The following is a 25,280-nucleotide window of genomic DNA, read 5'->3' as shown; positions in this document are numbered from 1 at the left end:
GGGAAAGTGATACTCCCTGTTGCACTTATTCTATAAAGCTGCAAGGGGACTAAATCTCACTTTTCTTGCAAAAACAATTTAGGGGCTACTGCCACAATGCCACCACCAATAGGAATGTGATGTTTTACTTCTAGTGGCAGAGAGAAGAGACAGGAGAAGTTTCACTGCTTTTTCTTGGTCATGACTTCTGAGTATCCTTCACAAAATTAAGGAAAGGAAAATAACACTATCTACATAGTAAGCAAGTAACCAAATAAGAAAAGTTAATGTTCTTTGTCATATTTATAGTGTTCTTTTCTTTCTTTTTTTTTTTTTTGTCTTTTTCTGACAGGATCTTGCTATGAAGTTCAGGCTGGCCTTGAGCTCACTTTGTAGTCCAGGCTGGCCTTGAGCTCACAACGATCCTCCTGCCTCAGCTCCTGAGTGCTGGGATTACAGGTGTGCGCCACCATGCCTGGCCTTTATAGTGTTCTTAATGAGCTACATTAAGCAATTATGGTACTGAAGAAATAGCACCTCTGTACTGGGACTTACAAAGAACTCTGTGGAACCCTTCCTGAGGAGATGGGTCACAGTGCCTGCCCACCGGGCTGTGTGCCCTCTCAGCAAGCCTGGTCTCATGAGATTGAAACTCAGACAGTGGCCACCAGAACATTTGGACCTGCACTAGGTACTCTTGTGTGTGTATCAGTTAATTTCAAAATGCCAATTACTTTACTTTCAGACAACCTAAGAAAATCTTCCAAATCTCTAAATTTTAGTTATAATCAAATGTTTAGAAAAATTCCTTTCTATGTCTGTATTGAAGCACTAATATTATCTTTATGAGCTCAAAATCTTGTTTTGCTCATCTATGTACAAGTCCACAAGCGTGGAGCTTGGTTATCCTTTGCAAGATTATGATCCATCTCTTTTGATGCTCTTGTATTTCTCACACATCGTTATGTTTTAGTTAAAAAATGTCTCCTGAAAGTCTCATGTGTTTGGAAGGTGAGTGGATCATAGGGGTGCTACACGCATCAGTGGATTCATCCACTGAAGAGTTCATAGCTGACTGTGCTCCTCAAAGGTGGTGTTTGTTGGAAGGAGTGGATCACTGGAGTGTGACCTGGAAGGGTGTATTCTTACTCTCGGAACCTCCATTCCCAGCTTCCTGGCTGCCATGCGCTGAACATCTTCCCTCTGCCAAGCCCTTCCACCATTCTGTTTCTGCTTTGCAGCCAGTTGACCATGGACTGAACCTTTTGAAGCAGTAAGACAAAAATAACCCCCCATTTCTTTAAATTGCTGGTATTGGGTACTTTGTTTCAATGATGAGAAAGTGACTAACACTCAAGCTAATATTGTTTTCATAATGATCAAAGCATCAACATATTTTTGAAATGTCAAATTTTATATCTATATCTGTATCTTTATCTATAGCTATATATATCTTATCTCTACAATACCACTCTCTGTACCTTCCTTTAAGATATTATCCTAGTTTAGGGTCTCATTATTTGTACTTTAGGCTATTAGAATAACTGCTCAGTTTTTCAGATTAAAATTCAGCTAATATTTATGGAAAGCCCACCCTAAACATTTACTAAGAACAAGGTATTCTAACGCATAATCTTTGCTTCCATGGAGAGACAATATAAAGAACAGCAAAGCAGATAAAGGTCCAAGGTATCCATTTAGAACACACCACAGAATGAGTCTTCCTTTACACGCAGCCTGGACTATATCTCCCCTCTGTTTGTAGAAGGACAAGTGCCCTCAAGTCCAGCTCTTCTTGTGCTCTGTTCCTGCCTTGCTGTGGTTTACAGTGCCTCACATGTGGCATGGATTCAACAGACCTGAATGAGTGCTTCACATCTCATCAGGCTTTTCAAGTTTGTAATCTTAATGTCTCTTGGTATAAAAGATGGGGACAGGGACTTTTGAATCTATTCTGTCCTTTACAAACTCTTTGCTCAGCTAACAACACAGTGAGGACACCACAGGACCTCCAGGGCTCAGACTCCTGCCCCAGGTTCTTCTGGAACCGGAGGGGCAGCCTGGGATGTGCTCTCTTTAAAGGTAGGTGTCAGTCTCTGAACGTGCTCAGGTGGCTGAGAAGATGCAGACCTGTCCGTGCATAGGACATTGGGGCCACAGCACACTCTTAGGCAGAGGAGACTCCAAAGAGAAAGGAGCATGAATGAAAGTCCTATTGAAGACAGCAATGGTGCTTCCTGGGAAATAAGGAGGAATAGAACTGCGTGGTGCAGGGTTAGTACTGTTAACTACTGGGGTTCGCGCTGGGTGTTTTCCTCCTGGAGGAACTCCCCCAAGGACCCTGCTTACTTCCTCCACAGACTGGTCAGCTTCCCTTCCCACTGTAATGATCTACTCCACACAAGATGGTTTTGCAGCACCTTTGGGGTTAGGGAGCTGAACACAGCTGCATGTCCTGTTTTCTGATTCTTTTACATATAAATCAGTGGTGTGGCCTTTCAGGACCTTTAAAAACTGGACACTTGTAAGTGAGAAAAAGAAACCAATGGGAAAATGACTCATTTTGGATACATCTTCTTTGCTGCACTTGGCATATTTGTAACAAATGCTGAGTTTGATGACCTAGAATAGGGTCGCATTTCAGAGGAAAACTCAAGTTTGGCTATTTTACAAGTTTTTCCCTAAGACCTGGAATGATGTTCTAGCTAGGAGGAGGGACAGCTATCCCAAGGGACAGGGAAGTCCATGCCCACAACTGGAGGGTGTCACAGATGGAGGTGAAGCAAGGGGCTAGTCATTTATTCAATTTTTAAAAATTTTTAAAAATTTTATGGTATTTTATTTTATTTCTGGTTTTTTTCTGGTATGGGGAACCGAACTCATGACCTTGCGCTTGCCAGGCAGGCACTGTGCCACTGAGCTAAATTCCCAGCCCCTAAAATTTTATTTTAAAGAGAGTAGTAATTGAGAAAAAAAAAGAACAATAGCAGCATACCAGCATTGCTCAAAGGAAGGAACAACTGGGATAAGGGAAAGAAGAAAAAAGAAAGAAGTAAGGCTAGTCATCGAGATACAGTCATATCTTGGGACTTGACTGCATTGCACTCATCAAATTTGGTTGTAACACATTTTCATGTGAAAACATTGTCCCGGTGTACATTGTTTGTTTGATACGCAAGTGTAAGCTAGAAGTTGTCCATGACAACTGCCTTCTGAGTTTCCAGCCTCTCCAGCAAAACAACCTTCTTGGTACTTGTGATTTGGAGTGCTTTTTTTTTGTTGTTTGTTTTGGTTTTGTTTTTCTTCCAGTACCAGGAATCAAACTCAGGACCTTGCTCTTGCCAGGCAGGCGCTGTGCTGCTGAGCTAAATCCCCAGCCACTGGAGTGCTTATAGTGCCTTCTGGAACCTTTAATAAAGAGCCCTCAGGTGCCACTGCAGTTTCTCTCCTTCCCTTCCTTTTTGTTATGTTAATCCGAGCAATACAGACCTCTCCCTCCAGTGGGGTTTGGGGTGAGATGGAAGAAAAATCCACCCACCCAGGACAGCACAGAATGTGTATAAGAAAGAAGAGAAAAAAGGAAGATTTTTTAAAAGCAACTCAGAAATAGCAAGGAAGAAAAGGCTGTTAAGGGTAAGCACAGATATAAAATTTAAAGCCAAAGAAAAAACATATAATGAAACTAAAAACAGTATGCTACTAATAGTCACTAAAAGAAAACTGTCTTGATTCTTAATTTTGTTTTATTATAGCTAGTTCTGCCAAGAGAGTTAGATCTTGATAGCATTAGATGTTTCAGTGGCAAAATGTAAACAGACTGTTAGAAAAAAAGACTTAGGCTTACATCTTGTCCCTTAACGCCAGCCAGACCCGGGTCCCCTTTTGCTCCTGGTTCACCCTGGAAAGAAACAATTTATACAATGAAAAAGGCTGTATCTGAAAACCTTCACTAAGGAAAAGCAGGAGAGTTACATTGTTTGGATATTTGTAACAAAGTGATTACTTTGTTAATCCCTTGAAAGAAACATGTATTAAAAGACAATTCTGAGTCCTAAAACCTAAGAGAGCTTAAAGGTTCAAAGAAAAGCTGCATACAATGATTAAAGGGTAGAAATAGAATGAAGATTATTTATCTTCTCCTATAAGCAACAAAGAACTTTCTGGAGGCAATTTGGCAATATATATCAAGGATCTTAAATTTATTCATTTCACTTGGTCCAATGATTTCATTTCTAAGGCTGCCTCCTAAGGAAATAATCAGAGATGAAAAGCTTAAGGCACTAATATGTAGACTGCAATGATATTTATAGGGGTAAAAAAGAAAAGCATCCTAAATGCCCAGGATAAAGTATGGTATATAAATGTAATGAGTATCTATAATGTAGCCATTGAAATAATGTTTATGAATTTCATTTTATACTGTAGGAAAATTCTGATGTAAAAAGTAAAATAAAATTAGTGAATTGATTAATTCAGTGAGCAAATGTTAAATGTTAGTATTACTATGTAAAAATGACATATCTTCACTAATACAACTGTGCATGATACATATACACAGCAATGTGTATTCTTGTTTGATTTTCATCCAAAAGGTATGTGTGTATTTATTGGCATGCCCTGGATATCTATGAAACAATTCAATTTCTTAAAATATGCCTATGTTCTTATTTATTTATGTACTTATTTACCTGCACATCTGTTTGCCTGTGGTTCGTAAAAACAATAATGGGAGAAAACAAAGAAAAAGAATAAAAGTGCTTAATCTACATATTCTGTGATTATGGATATTTTTTGTTTGTTTCACTTTCTGTTAATGTTTTTTTTTTCAATTTTTTCTAGCAATAAACATGTATTACTGCATAATTAGTAAAAAGTTGAAAAATGAAACAATGTGTCATGTGCAAAATAAATTGGATCAAGTCTGCCTCTGTGTATGTGTGGACATGTGGTTATACACAGCACCAGTGGCAATCCTTGCTTTATGCCATTACAGTGATTTTCCTTCCTTGTTTATACTGTTTATTCTTTCACTTCTTTTTCACAATGATCATTGTTATTTTTTACTTGCAAAAATATTAAAGAGAAGCAAATATTCAATTTTAAGTATAGTCCATTAAATACAGAAATAATCTACAAACAGGAGTCCATGTATATAATCTGAATCATCTAAGAATATGCATTATTTCTACAATGAAAACATAAGAAATGAAGTGAAAATAACTTGATCACTGGAAAACACACACACACACACACACACACACAAACACACACAGAGACAAAGATTCATACTTGGTGACATAGGGTCAAGGTAGAATGAAACTGAAGATTTCAAACTGAAGTGGAAGGTGTTACTTGAAAGTGGAGATGGCTAATACACAGCCACTACCTACACGCAACTGTTTAAATTTTTTTTTGTTTTTGTTTTTTTGTTTTGTTTTTCTCTGGTACCAGGAATCGAACTCACAACCTTGCGCTTGCCAGGCAGGTGCTGTGCCGCTGAGCTAAATCCCCAGCCCCGCAACTGTTTAAATTAAGTAACAGCAAAAAATCACTTGAAAACTTCAGTTTTCAATTGTCTTAGCCATATTTCAAGTCAACAACAGTGTCCACCATATTGAATTGTGCAGATTAGAATATTTCTATCCTCCAAGAAAAATTCATTGAGCAGTGGTGATATGAAGGGTATCCTGTAAGACAGACAGCAAAGGACTGGGGCAGAGCTCATGCTTGCCCAGCATGGCTGAGGCCTGGGTTCTGGCGGAAGAGAGGGGGAGAAAGAGAAGGAGGGAAGGAAGAAGTGAGGGGCAGATGCAAAATAATAATAATCCAGTTTATAAGTACATACCGAAAAATGTCTATCTAGTTAAAGAATCATGAAAAACACAGTGTTTAGATGTTGGCCTAACAGTGCTTAACACAAGTTAATAAAATGAAGTATAAATTTTAATACAAGAGACAAGTCCATAGACATCACCACTAACATTTAGAATGAAGGCAATCTTTATGTAAAATAATGATTCTAGCTAGGTGTGATAATGCATGCTTGTCATCCCAGCACTGTGGAAGGCTGAGGCAGGAATAGCACAAGTCTGAGCCTAGCCTGGCTAAATCAACAAGACCCTGCCTCAAAATAAAAAATAAAAAATAAAAAGAGGGCTGTGGGTGTCACTTAGTGTGAAGGCCCTGTATTCAATCCCTAGTAAAAAAGGAAAAAATTCTAGGCTAGGGGTTATAGCTCAGTAGTGGAGCATGTGCTAAGCATGTGTGAAGCCCTGGGTGCAATCTCCAGTGCCAAATAAAAATAAAATTAAATTAAAATAATGGTTCCCATAGATGGAAAAAATAAGCATATGTGCCTACAAAAAAATCTGCAAGCTTGACAGTAGTTTTTCTTTTAAAGGCAAAGTTAGGTAATAAACACAGAGCTGATATTCTGACAGGCACATGCTGCATGTCAGGAGGATGAGAGTGAAGCAGTATATGACTTCTGCAGCCTCTGCCACACCTCTGCTTCAAACTGGTCCTTAGAAAAATTCTGCAATGTCTTTTGAAAGTGCTGTTTTTATCATTACAAGTGAAAAGGAATCATTGAGTGCAAATAAAGTTCATTGAAAACAAAACATCTATATCAAACACTTCTGTGTTTACCGTCCCAGGCTCTGTTCTGAGCACCCTAATGCCCATGCCAGCTCGGGATAAAGATAAGGTCCTGAGCCTCCTTTGCCACATGGGGAAGCTGAACACAGAGAGGTCAGGCAGCCTGCCCTAGGTCTCTACCTCAGCTCATTCATTGTGAGGCAGAGCCTGGGCTCTAAAACTAGGAAAGCAGTGGCTTTTAAAACAGATCAGGCATGTCTGAAAATATAGTAAACCTGGATTTCTTCTAAGCAGAAGGCAAACTTTCTTAAAATGCCTTTTAGTGTAGGAAATAGAAACACTGACTGGGTAATATCGCTATTGGTAGAGTGTGGAATTGCCAGAAGAATGGTACCTACTGCATATCTATCTGGCTGTCCATCTGTCGGTCCATCTGTCCATCTGTCCATCCACCCATCTACTCACCCACCAAGTCTTGCAACCTGGGAGCTATTGACAATTCTTTATTCTGGGGGATGCCATATGGTTATGGTTGATACATTGTGTCAACTTGGGGAGTCTAGGGGTTTGGCTAAGTGACTCAGCAGTTGTATATCCTGGGGTGCAAAGAACATGCCCTTACAGCTTTGGGATGTTGTTACCTGTGTCAATGTGAGAAGTTTAGAAGGTTAACTATGTGAGTGCCGTCCCCTGGGTGGGGACAGCCTTCTTGCAGTATAAGGGAGGGAAACAGGCTTGCACACACTGCCATTCCCCCCTTTGCTCTTCTTGCTTTGCTATCTTCTGCCTTGGAACCAGCCAAGTATGGACTGAGACCTCCACAAACTGTAAGCTAAACAAACCTTTCCTTCCTTAATTTTGGGCATTGGGTATTTTGTCTTAGCAATAAGAGAAAAGTAACCAAGACACATACATACGGTAAGGTGTCTAGGATCATTTCTGGCCTCTACTCCCTAGAGGCCAGTAGACATTCTCTTTTGTATCCCTGTACCCTGGGTCCTGGTAAATAAACGTGTCTATGGACATTGTTATATATCTTCTAGAGGGGAACCTTATGTCCAGCTCAGAACCACTGATATGTATATCATGAATATATATGTAACAGATTCATGATATGATATGTTACAGGAGACTGAAACAAAAGAACCCTCTGAGAAATAAAATAAAATATATAGTCTTTCATTTAACTCTGGACAAATTAAAGAGCCAACTTAAAAACACGAAAGAAGAAGACATATAGGTAAATGCAGTTTAGACCTTGTGGTAAATAATCCTTCTCTACACATGGAAAAAATTCAGAAGAGGAAAAATAGTGTGTTTGACAAAATAGTAACATAAACCCATAAGGCAAAATGTTGTAAATTAAAATGCAAATAATAAATTGGGAAAAATATATGATGGCTTAATATTTAACAGCATTTATGTGCAAAAGTTGTAATCATTCTTAAGAAAAATGAATAATATTCCAACCTATAATTGAGCATGAGATATGTCAGGCAATTTACCTTAAGAAGTACAAAAGAAATGCCAAATGACAACATAATTTTAACTGGTACTAATTAATCAGGTTATATACTGGGACTAGATGGTCTCTAAGGTGCTTCCATTTTAAATTCTATCATTCCTTATAAAAAGCAGTGGGGTTCTTCATTCAGACAAGGGAGAGATATATTCAAGTGTTGCATAGTTAATACATCCCAAACAAAAGAAAGTGACAATAGTAACCAGCTGTTCCTTTCTCTTCACTGAAAGGAAAATTGAATAAGAACAAAACTGCAGCATTAAAAATTTAAGCTAGAGTAAGAGAAAACTTATTTGACATCAGAAGATGTTAGAAAGTAGAGAACATTTAGGTTGCCTCTTGGTGTTTAGCTAAGTTCAAAAGGCGGAAAGATTCAAATGTAAATCCAACAGAACATCTCTGGAAGTTTTTTTCATATAAATAGAATAAGTCCTTCTAATCTAGGGAAATTTAAATGCAGTCTTAGACAAAGAGAAGAGGACACATGGGAACTAGAGTTTACATTTAAGATTTTTGCTTTACACATCTTTCATAAAACTAATTTAAGCACTACCAAAATTTAGTGACCTTCCAAAAAATTACAATGAGCTCACAAAATATTATGTTCAGGTAAGTAGTGAAATCCTTTCACAGAGTCTGAATTTATCCATAATATAAGTAGTTATTACTGTTATGAATATATACTTCAATAGATACTAGAAATAATATTATAGGGCTTATTCTATACACTTTACTATATGCTGGGCTTTGTGCTAAGCACCTTACATACTGTCAGCTTGCTCAGCAGGCCCAGTGAATATTTTCACAGGTGAGGTCCCAAGGTTGAAGAATGCATGTGTGCAAAACATCAGCAACAACATCAGGCAGCCAGGAGCAGAGCACAAGAGTGCAAGAGCCACCTGCACCTTTATTGTATAATTCTTATACACGGTGTTATCTCATATTTACATGCTTACAGAGGGCTGTAACTAGCATATGCTTGTTTACCTGTGCTCTCACGGTTACATAACTGTATCCCACTGGTGCACCTGTGCTAGACAAGTGGGGTCACATATTCAGGTGTCTTTAGGTGTCTCTGAGCTTTGAAGCAGTCTGAGTGGTTCCCACACATAGTAAGGACTCATGGAAAGTGTACAGTAGGCAGACAAGGTGGATATTCTTTTTTTTTTTTTTTGTACTAAGAGTCAAACTCAGGACCTTGTGCTTGCCAGGCAGGCACTTGTGCCACTGAGCTAAATCCCTGGCCCAAGGTGAATATTCTTATGTCATTTACTGATGACAAATCAATAGCTCAGAGGATACAGAGTAACTGTGAGAGTAAAAAGCTCCTCCTTGTTCAGTTAACATAAGAAACTCAGAAGGACTTTCTTTCCAGGGGATTAATGCCACCTGGGGTCGCAAGCCTGGGCCTACTTCGGTTTTCAGCTGAAGCTATGGGAGACAGTATCTTAGATACTGTCAAATGTCACCTCAAGCTGAATGCTCCCCATTATCATTGGTTTTTTGGTCTCTGTGGATTTCCTGAATCCAAAAACTTTGTTTAGTCCTGGCCAGGCAGTGTGGAAGGTGGGAAGAGTTAACACTCTGAGTGTCATCTTCCACCAAAGCTTGGCAAGTGTCAGTGGGTTAGCGTGTTGGCTTCTTGTCTTACAGAGTCAGTTCCAGGCATATTCTATAGGGTTCTAAAGAGGCTCACTTGCAGGGCTCAGCCCCAGCTGCCCACAATGACAAATGGCTTAAAAATAACCCTTTAATTATTTTTTTCTTGTGTCTTAATGTATTATCCTAGTTTCTCACTATTGTATCTCAAGATCCCTATCCAATAAATGACCTGCCATTAAGATACTGCCTCTGACTTTATTCATCAGGGAAATCCAGGTGATGGCAATCTCTGTCGATCCCCACTGTCTTCATTTTTGTTCAGGCCAATGATCTCTCCAGTTGCACTGTGATCACCACTCTGAACACCTTTGCTCTGTTCTCTTTCTGATGGAGCCAACCCCAGTGAATCCCAATGTCCACCTTCTTTCTTGCTCCAAGCTATTAAGTATTCTTAGAGAAAATTACTTGTTCCCGTATGAATTCACGATCACTAACTGCATTCTAGTTCCTTAAGATATACTATTCTTCTTCAATCCTTGGTATTAGGACTTCTGCTCTTACTCTCAGTTTACTGTCCTTTCCACAGAGAAAATACAAGCTATCAAGGGAGCCTTCTATTCAGGATATGAATTGTCCACATTCATTCACACCCAACTGCCCCATCCCCCATGGGAACTGCCCCATTTTCTCCTTTTTTCATGGAACTGTGTTTAATAAAAGTCCCGTCTTCTGAATCAACCTCTTTCTTCCTAGGCCTGTCTTTCTAACCACAAACTTGCTGTTGAATCTACTGTTCAAACAAAAATTTTGCATTTTTATCTGCTAGCATTTTCTGTTGGGTGGGCCTCCTTTTTTTTTTTTTTTTTTTCCCAGATAAATGGCTGGATACAGGTTTCCCTGCTCTGAATTTGCATCTTGTCACCTCCCACCAGCTCTGAAGTCCACTCCAGGTTGACTTGCGGCCTTGCTGCTCCTAGAAATGTTCAGAGCAGACACGAGTGTCCATATTAGGTATGTCAGTCTTTTTCTCCCCTGACCTATGAGTAGCATTTGATATCCTTATGACCAACTTACTGCTAGCTATTCTTCAGGAGACACTCTACTTCTTTGGATTTTATTGTACTTCCATAGCCACATTTTACTTTTGGTTGAATTCTCAAAGTGTTGCCGATTCACAGAGATCTGTTCCACACTATATTTCTCTTTTCAGTCGACTTTCTCTAGGTGTTTTCTTTGCATTTTTGGTTACAGTGATCATCTAAATGCTAATTATTCCCAAATTTCTACTTCAAGCCTAGGTATCTTATTGTTTATCTAACAGTTTTAGTAAGATATGATTTACATACTGCAAAATTGACACATTGTATATGTGCAGGTCAGTAAGTTTTAGCAAGCTTATATAGTTTACAGCCATCATTATAATCCAGGATTTAAAAGCTTCAATTACCCTCTCATTTACAGCCCCACAAAACCACTGACGTGCTTTTTGTCCCTATATTTTAATTTGTTTCTAGAAAATTTGTAATAATAAAAGCATCATAAGTTGACCTTTGGGTCCAGTTTGTGTGTGTGTGTGTGTGTGTGTGTGTGTGTGTGTTTAAGACACTCACTATGCACTTCAGGGTGGCCTTGAACTCATTTTGTAGCCCATGCTGCTCTTGAACTCACAATGATCCTCTTGCCTCAGTCTCCTGAGTGCTGGGATTACAGGAGTGTGCCACCACACGCAGCTTGGGTCCAGTTTCTTTGATTCAGTGCAATATTTTGGAGAAATATCTATGCACCAGTTTTTTACTTTGATATGCTAAATAATACCACTATAAATGATGACATTTACATCTTTTTGTGGACACAGATATTTATTTCTCTTGGGTAAATACCTATGACTGTAGTCATTGGTCGTCATGTGGTAAGTGTATGTTCAACTGTTTAACAAACTTCCAAATTAATTTTCAAAGTGTCATTTTACATTCCCATCAACAATGTATAAAAATTTCTAATTTGTACACATTTTCATTAATATCTGATATTGTATTGTTTTCTTGGGGGGCTGCATTAGCAACTCATTGTGGTTTTAATTTCTTTAATCATTCCTTCATAATTAATGATCTTTCCTTGGATTATTAATAATTTGCATATCTTTTTGATGTAATAAGATAAAGTGCTTATTCAAATGTTTTTAGTTTTAGTTTGTCTATCTTATTGAGTTGTAAAAGTTCTTTATGTATTATTTAAGTCCTTTATAAGATACAGGTTTTGCAAATATTTGCTCCCAGAGTATGGTTTGCTATATTTTTGTAATGGTATTTTAAAACCATAACAGTTTTATTGATGTATAATTAACACAAAAAAATTCACATGTTTAATGTGTACAATTTGGTAAATTTTCATTTAAGCACAGCCATGAAACCATCACAATTAAAGTAAATATTTCTTTTTATTTTGTTTGTATTTTTCCAATGACTAATGATTTTGAGCTTATCACGTGTTTATTTGTAATTTATGTGTCTTTAAAAAAGAACTTTTTCTCAGTTTTTAAAAGTAATTTTGTTTAGAGATAGTTACATTCTGGATAAAAGTCTTTATTGTATATGTAATTTTCAAATATTTTCACCTACTGTGTGGCTTATCTTTCATCTTAACAGTGTCTTTCAGTAAGAGAATTTTAAATTTTAATAAATATTGAAATTGGGTATTAGTTCTTGAGTTTCTTAGAAAAAGAAACTCTGCCCCTGAAGATAACAATGCACAATGTACTGAACATTGTTACTTTCCTACAGTCTTGTTTTGAAATTTTATACCATTGTTTTTAATGTTTGTTTTTCTTCTCTTTAAAATAAGAACAAAAGGAAACTCTGATCTGGGCATGTAGCTCAGTGGCAGAGGGCTTTCCTTGCATGTCCAACGCCCTGAGTTTAGTCCCCAGCATCACACACACAAAAACAAAACAAACAAACAAAAAAAAAAAACACCAAAAAACTCATCTTGGCTATACCAGATCATTTGTATATCCATATGAATTTCAGATCAAATTTTTTTTTTTTTGGTTTTTCTCTGGTACCAGGAACCAAACTCACGACCTTGCGCTTGCCAGGCAGGCGCTTTGCCGCTGAGCTAAATTCCCAGCCCCCAGATCAATTTCTTAACACTTGCAAAAGTCCTTCAGGTTTGCATTGGGATTTTATTAAACCTATATAGTTCAATAGATGAAGAACAATCATCTTAACAGTACTAGGTTCTCAAAAGCACACAAACATGTCTTCATTTTTTAAAGGTATTCTTGAGTTGCTCTTAGCAATAATTTGGTGTTATCAGTGTATAGTTGTTTGCTGCTTTTTTCTAAATGTAGGACTAAATATTTGATTCTTTTTGACATCATTACAAAGAAATTATTTTTAATTTCATTTTTGATTGATTGTTAATGTATAGAAATAGAAATCTGGCTATTGATTTTCATTCCTGCAACCCTGCCAAATTTGCTTATTACCTCTGGTAGATTTTTCATAGATTCCTCTAGGGTTTTAAAATTTTTATTTATGTATGTATTTATTTTAAAGAGAATAAAAATTTAAAAACAGTAAAAATGATATAGAATTTCAAAATAAGATGATAGGAAATCAACAGTGGTGGCTATATTGCATATTGTTATCCTCAAAGTAGCTGCTCAGATTACTAGATATAAACATGCAGAATTGGTAAAAATTTAAGAAATAAATTAAACATTACCTGTACCTTTATATGTAAGACTTTGCCTTATATGAATAAAGATGGATTTCCTTTCTTTCTTCCACTTTATGTCTTTACCTGTTCTGCTGTATTTTACTGGCTAAAACTGAGAATGTATGAGTACACATGTATTAATTCTGCCTTAGAGGAAATAACTCACTTTTCATCAGTAAGTGAATTATAACAGCTACAGTTGTTTTTAACAGATAACTTTATCAGAATGAAATATTACTCTTGTATTCTTACTTCATTGAATGAACACTAAATTTAAAAGATATTTTTTCTGCATCCATAGAGGCGATCATGTGGTCTTTATTTTTTATTCTAATAATATGGTATGTTAAATTAACTACTTTCAAATGTAAAACAAAAACTTAATGGTGTGTATTTGTTTTTATATATTTAGATTTGATTTTCTAGTATTGTGTTAGATGGCTTTGTATGTCTATGCTCATGAGAGATATTGTCCTCTAGACTATTGTGTGGTTTTGTGTGACTTGGTTATCATAGTAATATTTTCAAAAAATGCACTGTTAAGAGTTCTCTTTCAATTTTTGGAAAGATTATATATAGAAATGGACTCCTTTCTAATAATAATTGAAACCATCTGCTGGAATTGAAAACATCTGAGCTAAGGTTTTTCTTCATAGCAATATCCTCCCCCGACAGTTGTGGTCTTAGCACTGTGTGAATTGTCCCCTAAGATTGCAGAAACAGTGTGTTCTTGGGTCTTGATAATGGTGCCCACACTTTGAGTTGTAATGTACCATAAATAAATCAATCAATAAATACATAAATAAATAATTTTATATATGTATAAATTTTACATATATATAGTTGCATATAATTAAAAGTTTTGCTAATTTCACTTTGTATATTTCATCTACATTACAGTATTAGCATAGAGTATGAACACTCTCTTACAAACCCTTTAGCTTCCATGGGGTCTGTAGTTGTGTCCCCTTCCTCATCCCAGTTACTAGCAACGTTTGTCTTCCTTTCTTTTCCTGATCAGTATACTTAGAAGCCCATCTTTTTAAAATCAGCTTTTGGGTTTCTTGGGTTGTCTGCTTTTTAAAAAAATATTATTTCCATTCTCCTATTATTCCTGCTTTCTGTTTGCTTGAGGACTGATATCCCCTCCCTATTCCAGTGGTGAATGCCTAGCCTACTTGGTAACAGTAGATTTATTGCTTTGTATTATGAGTATTTAAATGTACATTTAATATGTTTTTATTTTCATTCAGTTGGAATTTAAAATTTTCTCTCCTAATTCTTTTACTGACTCATAGTTACTGATACTGTTTTCAAATGTTTGAGGACTTAAATATTTCTCTAATATTAATTTTAATTTGATTCCATTGTGATCAGACATATTTTATGTGAATTTTTTGTTATTGTTGGATAATGTTTCACAAATACCAATTAGGACAAATACAGTGTAGTTGTATTCAAGTTTAGTGTATTTTTGCTGACAGTATTAAAATACAATTGCCTTTTTCTTTCTTTTTAATTCTAATTGTATTTTCCCTTTCATTTCTATCAGTTTCTCCTTTGTGCATTTCAAGATTTTGTAAAATAAATGCAAAACTATTACATCTTCCTAAGATATTGTTTCTTCTATCATTATGAAATATCTTACCTTGAGCCTAATAGTACCTGTTAGTCTACTTTATCTAATATTATATTCATTCTATACTTCTTAATATTACAATGCAATAGTGCATTATTTTGTATGTTTTAACTTTAGCCTATTTGCACCTTTTCCTATTTTTTGTTAGTATATGTTTGTGATACATAACAAATACATTAATCTTGGAGAATTAGTATATACATATTGTATCTTGATTCTTTGCATTTTTCCTTTTTTTTTTTTTTTCGTCCGGTACCAGGAACCGAACTCACGACCTTGCGCTTGCCAGGCAGGCGCTTTTGCCTCTGAGCTAAATCCCCAGCCCCTGCATTTTTCCTTTCTCTCCTCCCTCCTATCACTCCTATTTGTATCTTAGATTTAATCTATATCTTTTGTAGATGTCTCTAACCTGTATCTTTTGGAGATGACACACAGTTAGAGCTAACTTTTTAAATATCTGGTCTGACAATCTCTGCCTTTTGACTGGAGTATATATTCTGCTCATACTTAATGTAATTAGTGGTATGCAAAAACTGAACTTTGATTCATAAATCCCACCCTACACACAAATGCACTCAAATAGGTAACAAATAGAAACAAATGTAAATCCAAAGCTATAATACTTCTAGATCAAAGCAGAAGAAATCTTTTGTGACATTGGATAAAGCAAAGGTTTCAGTTTTGTTATTTGATTTCCACATGCTAAGTCTTTGTTGTTTTTCTGTTTTTTTTTTCTACTGCACTTTTTAATTAACAAATATTTTAGCATACAATTTTAGTTTTTCAGTAGCTTTTACTTCATTTGCAATTTTGAGAAGTTTTTAGGATAGCACTTATAATATGCACATTTACCTTACCCAAATCTATTTTAGTTAATGTTTTTAATTTCAGAAAATAATGGTAAATTTTAATCTTTTTCCTATTTCATTCTTTATGCTAATATATATATTATATGCATATGTTACAAACATGACAAGAAAGTGTTAGCTATTGCTTTACACATTATCTATTTAAGTGAAATTAGCATGAAAATAGATATGTATAAATATCTATATGTCTATACATGACTGCCTATGCTAAATCTTTTACATTAGTCTATATATTTACAAGTTCTGATAATCTCCACTTCTTTCTACAGATTCATGTTACTGTCTTATCACTTACATAAAATCTAAGGGACCCCTTCAGAAATTCTTGTGGATTATGTCTGCTAGCAAGAATTCATTTTGTTTTTCCTTGCTTGGAAAGGTCTTTATTTTTGGTTTCACATTTGATGGTTTCATAGAATATAAATTTCTTAGCTGACAATCTCTTTCTCTGTTTTTGCACTTTGAATATGTAATTTTACTGCCTTTTGATCTCCACTATCTGCAGAAACATTATACAATTCTTACTGTGGTTCTACATGTGTGATGAATTATTTTTCTCTTGGTGCTTTCAAGATTTAAAGTTTGTCATTAGATTTTCTCTGTTTGGCTCTCTGTCTAGAGTAATTTTCTTTGTGTTTCTCTGATTTGGTGTTTCTTAGGCTTTTGGGGTCTACATATTAATATTTTAAATCAAATTTGACAAATTCTAGCTCTTTTTTCTGTCTTGTCCATTTCTCTCTCCATTTGGAATTCCTATTACATAAATAATGTTGACTAGTATAGCCTCACACCCAGGTCTCTGTGGATCTGTTGATTTTTCATTTTTTTCTGTGTTCTGGATTAGAGAATTTCAGTTAATCTATATTCAAGTTCATTGATTTTTGTTTCTGCTGTATCACATTTGCTGTAGAGACCAGCTTGTAAATTATTCACTTGAGCTATTGTACTCAAACTCTAGCTCATTTTGTAGTGTCTGTGTATCTAGTGAGCTTGTCTACGTGCTGAGTAATTGTGATATTTTCACTTATTTGAACAGAAGTTTATCTCATTCTTTGGACATTCACATTATTTCTCTAAAGTCTTTGTTAAATTCACTATCTGGCACTCTGGCCCGCTCAAAGTCAGTTTTTATTGATGCCTTTCCCCTAAGGAATGTGGGTCACATTTTCTCACTTCCTTTGTATGTTTTTTAACTTTGGAATTCGTTTTTCTGGACTTAACCTTTGGAGTCTACCTCACACATTATAAGAAGTTACTAACATCACCGTTCAATTTCTTCCTTTATTTTTATTTTTAAACTGTTGTTTCTAGGATCATTTCTGTGCCCGCACAGCTTATTGTCCCATGGTTTGAACAGAGCTATGTTACCACCAAGTCTCCAGGCTGCCAGCTCTTCTGATCAGTCTGTGAGTGGGCTGGAGAATATCCAGTGTTGCAGCTTTGCTCAAGCCCTCTTTCACTTTTTCTTGCTTGCTGGGTTTATTTGGTCTCACCAACAAATATACATAGTCGTCTCTCTACTCTTTCTATCCAGTTACTTGGTGTCTGTCATTCATATAGAGATAGCGATAGAGACAGAGATAGAGATAGAGACAGACAGAGATAGAGGTAGAGACAGAGATAGAGCTGTGACCCACATTCCTGGGGGAAAAGGCATTCACAGATATATAGATATTAAAGAGAGGATTTCCCGTGAAATCTAGTTTCATTCTTCTTTCTTTGAGCCTGTTAGATCCATCACACTTGCATACATATACATACATCCATACCTATAAAATCAGTGTAAATATTTAACAAAATGCACTTAATATTAGATATTGTCTATTTTATGGTATTCTCTGGTCTATTAGGATGAAAGTAAATATACTCAATAATGGAAATCAGAAGCAGTTAAGATAAGCCTTTGGTGTGTTAGCTGATATTTAAAGGTTTGAAGCAAACTAATTATAAGTCTTTAAATTTTTAAAGTAACTTAATTCTCATTCATCATTAAGAATCAGTAAGAAGTATTTTAAGCAAAACTCCAAATATTGTAAATTTCAAAATTATAAATCATACATATATAGTGTGCTACTAACCTCCATATACAAATGTGTCAAGCAAAGCAAGTTACACAACAGAACTTTCCTTTTCCCAACAAGAAATTCTTTTCTAATGTGAGGCTGTCTGTAGCTTGCCATCTTACCTTAGCTTACAGTAGTTACAATTACGCCTTTGCTATTGCTGCTGCTGCTGCTGCTGAAGATGTGGCTGATGGATTGTGTCTCTGACACCAAGATATATAAGATTTCCAAAACTTCCAAGACAAATCACAGGGCATAACTGTGATCTGCTAAACTGGGTGCCAGTGCTTGAAAACAAGAGCTTTCTCAATCTGTGCAAATATTTTCCATTATTATCTTGGGACATTTAACTGATAAAAACAAACAACTCCTGAACATACCTAAGGAATAGTGTTGCAATGGCGAAACAAAAAAGAATTTACGTGTAAGGGATACTGTGAATTAAATGCAGACAAATTCTCTTAAAATGATGACCTTACAAGGATGAGTCAAGATAAAGTTTGAGACAAATTTGTGTTTAGAGACCAGGGCTTTTACTTTTGGGATAACAGCTCTCAAAGAGATTTTGCCTTGATAAGAACTTATTTGTTATGTCACAATCTGTTTGTAATTCTTTTATCTAAATGGATTTGAGCCAAGATTACTCACCTAATTGCATTTGTGACATAAACTTAATTAGTCTTTCCTCCAAGGGGAGAAAACTTAATCTAACAAAAGAACATCTAGAAAATCTGCTCATATAAATCTTCTTTAGTAATTATGAATACAGCTCTCTTAATAATTATGGATGGTACTGTAAATTTAACTTTGCATATGAAGAACAAATCTTTAAAGAAATACAGTCACTGATGTGCTGTAAAATATTTAGGATATAATTGTAATTCATCACCTCATATAATTTTAAGGGTCTCATGCTCTACCGACTGAGGCACCTCATCTCAGATAATTTTTAAAACAAAAATGCCAACATGATTTTAAAATGTTTGTGGTCTTTGGAGTTCAAAATAGAAAGACACAGCTTTAGCTTTGACTTGAGGACTTACCCATGGTACAGATCTGGTTAAAGAAACATAGCTCTCCTTAAGCTTAAGTCCTCTACTATCATGTTTCCCTACCCCTAGCTACCAGATAACTTGGCTAGCTGCTGAGGTATGGAAGCTACACAACTGATGCTTGTACGTACAGTCTGGAATATGAGACTCTTTCAGAGAGCCAGACTCTCAGAAAATCTACTACGCAGTGGTCCTTCTCATTTGCTAATGTGGTCTAAGCATTTTTAGGCTTCTTAAAAACTGATTTTGTGGAACAGGAACAAAAGACACATTCACAGAACTATGTATTGGCGTAACACCTTCAGATGCTAAAGATGGCAGTAAACTAATGCATCTAGGGCTCCTGTGTTCTATGCTGGCAAGGTAATATGCTATAGCCCACCCTCCCATGTTGCTTAAAATTGTGGTTTCTACCTCAGGTTCAGATTACTTAAAAAAAAAAAGAAAAAAACCCCAGAGAAACAGAGAGGAGGAGAAGAGAAAAACATTTGATTTTAAGAAAGAGCGAGATAACATAGCCCAGGGCAGTGAGATCTAACAATAGGGGCTTCTGCTTTTTACAGGAAGCCAGCCCTCAGGTGATCCCTAGGGAGGGAAGTGAATACTGGGCTTTCAGGTTCATTCTGGGTAACCACCAGCCTTGCCTACTCTCAGAAGCACATAGGCAAAGGCCTGAAGTAAGTACCAAGTACTGTCTCCTGAACAAAATATCATCAGGAAGAATTTCAAGTAAAACAATGTCTCTTTAACTAACATCTTTTCAAGCTGATTTGGAAGCAACGTCACATCTAGAATGAATTGTCCAAAATGCCAAATCTTCTGAGCACTAGTGTGACAATTTCCAAATTACAGCAATGTCTGCAATATATTTCAGGCCCTTTCCAAAATTCTCCATTTCATTTTCTTTTGCTGATGAAGAAGGGAGAGGGAATGTTATACTCATCTGGGAGAGAAAATTTAGTCTATAACAGCTGCTGCCCGGGATCCAGAGGGAAAGACAGATCCAGAAGGAAATTCTCCACAATCATCATCAGTAGTGTTGAGTCTGTGATTCATCGGTCTCAGCGCCATTTCTAACTTGTTTGTTTGACCAGGGTAGATGGATCAGAGAGTTTTTCTCCCTTGTTTGGGCAGAAAAGCTTCTAAAACTTTTGCTGTGAATGCTCACTCCATTAGGTTTAAACAAAATGTTAGGAGCAAGAATTTCAATCAATAAAATCACAGCTTCTCAAACTTGACATCTATCTCTTGGCATATTTTGAGTTGCTGCATCTAAAAGGTGTCTATGAACTGCCATAAATTATTCATTTTTCTCAAAATTAAAACATCTGCTAGTGTAAATTTATGAATCTGATAATTGTACTATGATTATGTAAGAGAATATGCCTATTCTTTGAAAATACATACTGAAGTATTTTGGGGCATAAATTGAAGCAATTTATTCTCAAATCATATAGTAAAATCATGTATACTTTTGAAGTACTTTAAGGTACTATATATGATATTTCTGTGCTACTTTTGTTTTTACAACTTACATTTCAAGATATTTATGATTTTTCTACTTGTAAAGCTATATATAAAGTTTTAAGAAATTATTTTATTGATATGATTGTTGCTATAAAGTTTGTGCCTTAATTCTACTCACTGAACCTTCACTGAAGAGACACATTCAATTATACAAACAAGACCAGAAAAGGTCCTAAACTATTTTAGATTCACAATAAGCAATATTATTCCTGTTAATAAGCAATAAGCAATATTATTATATATTATAATATATTGATAATATATTATCAATAAGCAATATTATTCCTGTTAATAAGCAATAAGCAATATTATTATATATTATAATATATTGATAATATATTATCAATAAGCAATATTATTCCTGTTAAATACTCAAGAGGCTGTAGTGAGGGAGCTTTTATATTGCAGGCAAAGGCTGAGTCAATCCTTGAAGTATGGTGACAATTTCAGTAACATGTAGGAGGCTGCGACACTTCATCCCAGTAGATTGGAAAATGTCATTCACACATGGTTTATGTTGAGGAGACTCAGGGCATAACTGGAAGAGGTTCTTTCTCACTGAGCAGAACTGGACATTTGGGGATCAGTAAGGAAAATTACAACAAATTAAAACAGGTTCATAATACTGACAACAACCCAGCAAAAAGAATATAATATAATTGGTAACCATTTGAAGATTCTATCAGAACCATCTCATTCTTTTGAAGATGGTATATAAATAGGAAGAAGTAAGTATTTTTCAGGACATTTCCTGTGATCCACACCACTGGGTAAAGAGGATAAATGAGGAGAAGTTCCTCCTTATAAAAATATTCTGGGCTAATAAATGTGGAGGAAATGATAAAATATTACCATTTTGCAGCCTTAAATGAATTAATGGGTCTAGGTATTGATGATTAAGGACTATTATCATCACCCAAAAAGGAAAAATTTACAGGCATTATGTGGATCCTGGCAAAAGAACTCTATGTCACTTGTAATACAGCCTTGTACAAACATCACATGTATACCTGATTTAATCACCCATTAAAAGAAAAGAGGAGAGAGGAACATATCAAATGACACCATGGAGATATAACTAGTAAATCCAGACTCTGGAAAATTCTTCAGAACAAATAATCCTGATACTTTGGTAAATAATGTAAATAAAACAAACAACAAAATGACAGAAAGATAGAGAGGAGATGACAGATTAATAGACATTTAAAAGCACAGTGACCAAGTGAAATGAGCAGACCTTATTTGGATGCTGGCTAATGCAAATTATTAAAAATATGTATGATTTTGTGATACCATTAGAAGTCCGAGCACCAAATGACTGATTGCCAGGCAATTAGTTTTGGAAAAATTTAAGTGTGCTAATGGCACTGTAGTTATACAAAGAAAAGGTCTAATCATCTAGAGATTCATACTGTAGCACTTACAGAAGAAGCATATGCTGTTTGGTATTACTTCAAAATAATACAAAATGAAGACTGGTTGAAGTGAGGTTGGCTCAGTAATTGTGTACATGGGGTTTCACTATCCTAGTTATGTAATTTCATTTTGTTTAAAATGTTCCATAATAACTTCTTTATTCTTCCTAAGTACAGGCTATTTATTTTCTGTTTATAAAAGTGTACTTTATGTTACAAAAAATATAAAGATATTATATATATGTATATTCATTGTTAAACTTTTTGATATTTATGTAAGGCTGTGCTTACTAATTTCAAGACCTAGAAATGAAGGCAGAAATTGGTAATGCATAATTGGTGTCTAGCATTTATACTTTCTGTCCATGAGATACTCTTCTAAGAGTTTTAGCTCATTTACCACATTTCATCACTCTGAATTTTATCCACTTCTTAGGTGAAAAAACTAAAGTAGAGTGAGGTAAGGAGTTTGGCTACAGTAAGAGGCAGAGCCAGGGTGAGAACTCATGCAGCCCTATTCTAGTGATTAATTCTTAATCTTTATGTCTAATTGTGTAGCTAATTATTGACCAAATTCCCATGTTCTATGTCAGATCTAGATAAAAAGAAATGGAGCAGGCTATTCAAGAATGAAGGAAAGCTGAAAGTAAAGACACATATAAAGCATAGCGGGGCTGGGGATTTAGCTCAGCGGCAAAGCGCCTGCCTGGCAAGCGCAAGGTCGTGAGTTCGGTTCCCGGTACCGGAGAAAAACCAAAAAAAAAAAAAAAAAAAAAAAAAAAAAGCATAGCACATTACTGGGTTTGGGTAAAATATGGGGTTCTGCACAAGAGAAAGCCTGTGAAAAACAGCTGGAAGGCAGGCTCAGTTCACCTATGCAGGATGATAAATAATAGCAGGTTGGGGGGCACTTGGCCATCTCTCTGCTGCCATTGGGGAGCACTGGCTCTTTGTAAGCAAAATGCTAGCACTGAGGTCTTTGGAAATCAACAGAGGTAAGCATGTAGAAAAAATGACTGGGAGAAAAGTTAGAGAAGTAGGTTATTCAGTAAGCAGGTGACTCTCACTGAAGACAGAAGAAAGTCAGAATCTAGGGAACTGGCATGTGAATAGAAATGAAGGTAGTTATGGAAATCAGATGCAATAGAAAGAAGTGAGAGAAATGAGTTAACAAAAATTACAGTCTCAGGTCTGTGCAAAGCCTGGGAGGATGGTGATATTGTCAGCAGAAATAGAAATGAGCAAAGGCAGGAGAAGAGGCAGATGTGAGAGGGTTCTGTTATAGACACACAACAGTGATGGACAGGAATAAACAGGACACTCAGGAGGGCATCCCTCACAGGTGGCTGGGTGAAGGGGAGCAGTGTAGGGGAATGAGCCCAGGTTATAGATTTAGGAAGCTTTTTCCTGAGAGGTGATGTGGGACTGGGAAGTCACATTGAGACTACCCAGGGAGAAAGGGGTGGCAACTTGTTTTGAATCTCCAGTAGTATTATAAGTCTCTTCATCCACGCATATTGTTTCCTGTTTCTCTTGCCTTTTCCTAAGCACCTAGCACAGAACTCAGTAAACTCTCCTGGCAGATCACTGAAGAAGTGTAACATATACTAGAAGTTTGTGCATAAACAATGTGTAGATCTCCCAAACAATCCCAGGTTAGCGTTTATTTATCAATACAGTGAGGATGGTGTGTTTCTCATTTTCTCATCTGGGAGATAAGAAAAAAAATCTCAAAAGCAAACTTACAGTGAAGACTAGAAGATCCTTTAGAAAAAAATTCACAGCTAAATTATATTTTAGACAGTCATCATCACCTTCTGGCTTGTACTGCTTGAATAGTATTGGGGTCATGATACACTGCTGGATTTATATCCAAGTTTAGCCAATATGAGAAGTAGAGGAAATGACACTTGGGCATAAGAAATCATGTTAGTGCGGTTACCTGATGTTAGTGCAGTTAATTGGGAAACAACTACAGGGATGGGAAAAGTACATGGAAATAATAATGTATTTGCATACTTAAATGATTTTAAATTTAATTAAAACAACTTTAAAAATGAAAATAAAGCTCTGTTTCTCACATCAGAGCCAAACACAAACCTTTATTTGGATCTTTTCCAAAACCTATTTAAGCCAGATTATTTAATTTAAAGCTTTTAGGATCCAAATAATTGTCTTTTTCACATGCTGAGTTTATCCCTCCCATGTCAGAACTAGATGTTCATACTTACTTGCAATTTACTGCATTTCCCATTTACTGCAACCTTGGGTTGTGAAAACTCACAACATGAGTAGATTTTACAGAGCACTTTTATGATATTAACAATGCTATTACAGTAGGAGTTCTCTATAGGAAGAGGACAATAATACAGGGCTCCTGAGCAAGCACAGCTGGGAATCCTTACCAACAATCAAGAACCAACCTACAAGGCAGTTAAGAACAGCTTGGAGGCATTGTCAGATTCCAGCCTCAGAAACCAGGGAATGGAAGAGCTGAGAAGCAAATAGGGATGTTTGTGTCATTAACTTTTGGAAAACTGTTGCAAGTCCACAAGGCCCTCCGAGTGAGTCTATATGCTATAAACTCTGCTGTTTGTGAAACTAGTAATCAGGTAATCCTTCAATCCTTGAAGCCTCTAGTGTGAGATTCCTTTTAAATTCATTTCAAGCATTATAACTGATGCTTCTCTGTGGCAATAGAAGAGTTTTCTTCTAATGTAGTCTCATGTCTAGGCCACAGACAAAGGCAGTTTGCACTGAATCAAATGGTTATTGTTTGTATTTCTCAAATAAAGGAACACAGAAAAAATGAATTTAGAGATTGGGCTACTGGTTAATATAATTCTATCTTTGAGGAAGACCAGAGAATAGAAGAACATGAGTGGGTTTTTGCTCTCTTATGTTTTGTGTTGGAGGACCCAGTGGTGTGCCCCAGAGAAGTCAGTTACAATTCCATAACATCCAGCTCTGAAGTCATGCTTTCTGATTTTGAACCATCAGAATGGGTTTTTAAAAATGCTGATGTCTTATAAGAGTAGAGAATTTTGAGTAGACAGTAGTATTTAAATTTGTACTTAGTGCATCTCAGAGTGGATACTACAAAGTTAGAGCTCCTTGACCTAGTGTTAAAGCCACAGAGCTGAGTGACTGTCACATACAGTAAGCCCAAAGTGAATAGTGGAGCTCAAGATTGGTTTTAACATAAATAAGCATTCTTGGAAGATTGTTTAAGCAGTTGTATTCTATACTTTGGAGCCAATCTGTACAGCTAGGAGCAGAGTTTTTCTAGACAAGA

General features: G+C 36.1%; 1 protein-coding gene across 1 annotated transcript in view; it reads right to left on the bottom strand.

The window, feature by feature from the left end:
* Positions 1-25,280, bottom strand: part of Col19a1 (collagen, type XIX, alpha 1) — a 304,391-nt gene that overhangs the window by 172,805 nt on the left and 106,306 nt on the right. Inside the window, exon 12 of the mRNA XM_013504411.1 lies at positions 3,824-3,877. Within this exon, the coding sequence (XP_013359865.1) occupies positions 3,824-3,877 (54 nt within the window). The remainder of the gene's footprint in view (positions 1-3,823; positions 3,878-25,280) is intronic.

The sequence above is a fragment of the Chinchilla lanigera genome, unplaced genomic scaffold, assembly GCF_000276665.1.
Source record: "Chinchilla lanigera isolate Chin_1 unplaced genomic scaffold, ChiLan1.0 scaffold00087, whole genome shotgun sequence".
Lineage (NCBI taxonomy): Eukaryota > Metazoa > Chordata > Mammalia > Rodentia > Chinchillidae > Chinchilla > Chinchilla lanigera.
Note: the sequence above shows the minus strand (reverse complement) of the source record. Positions and strands in the feature narration are given on the sequence as shown.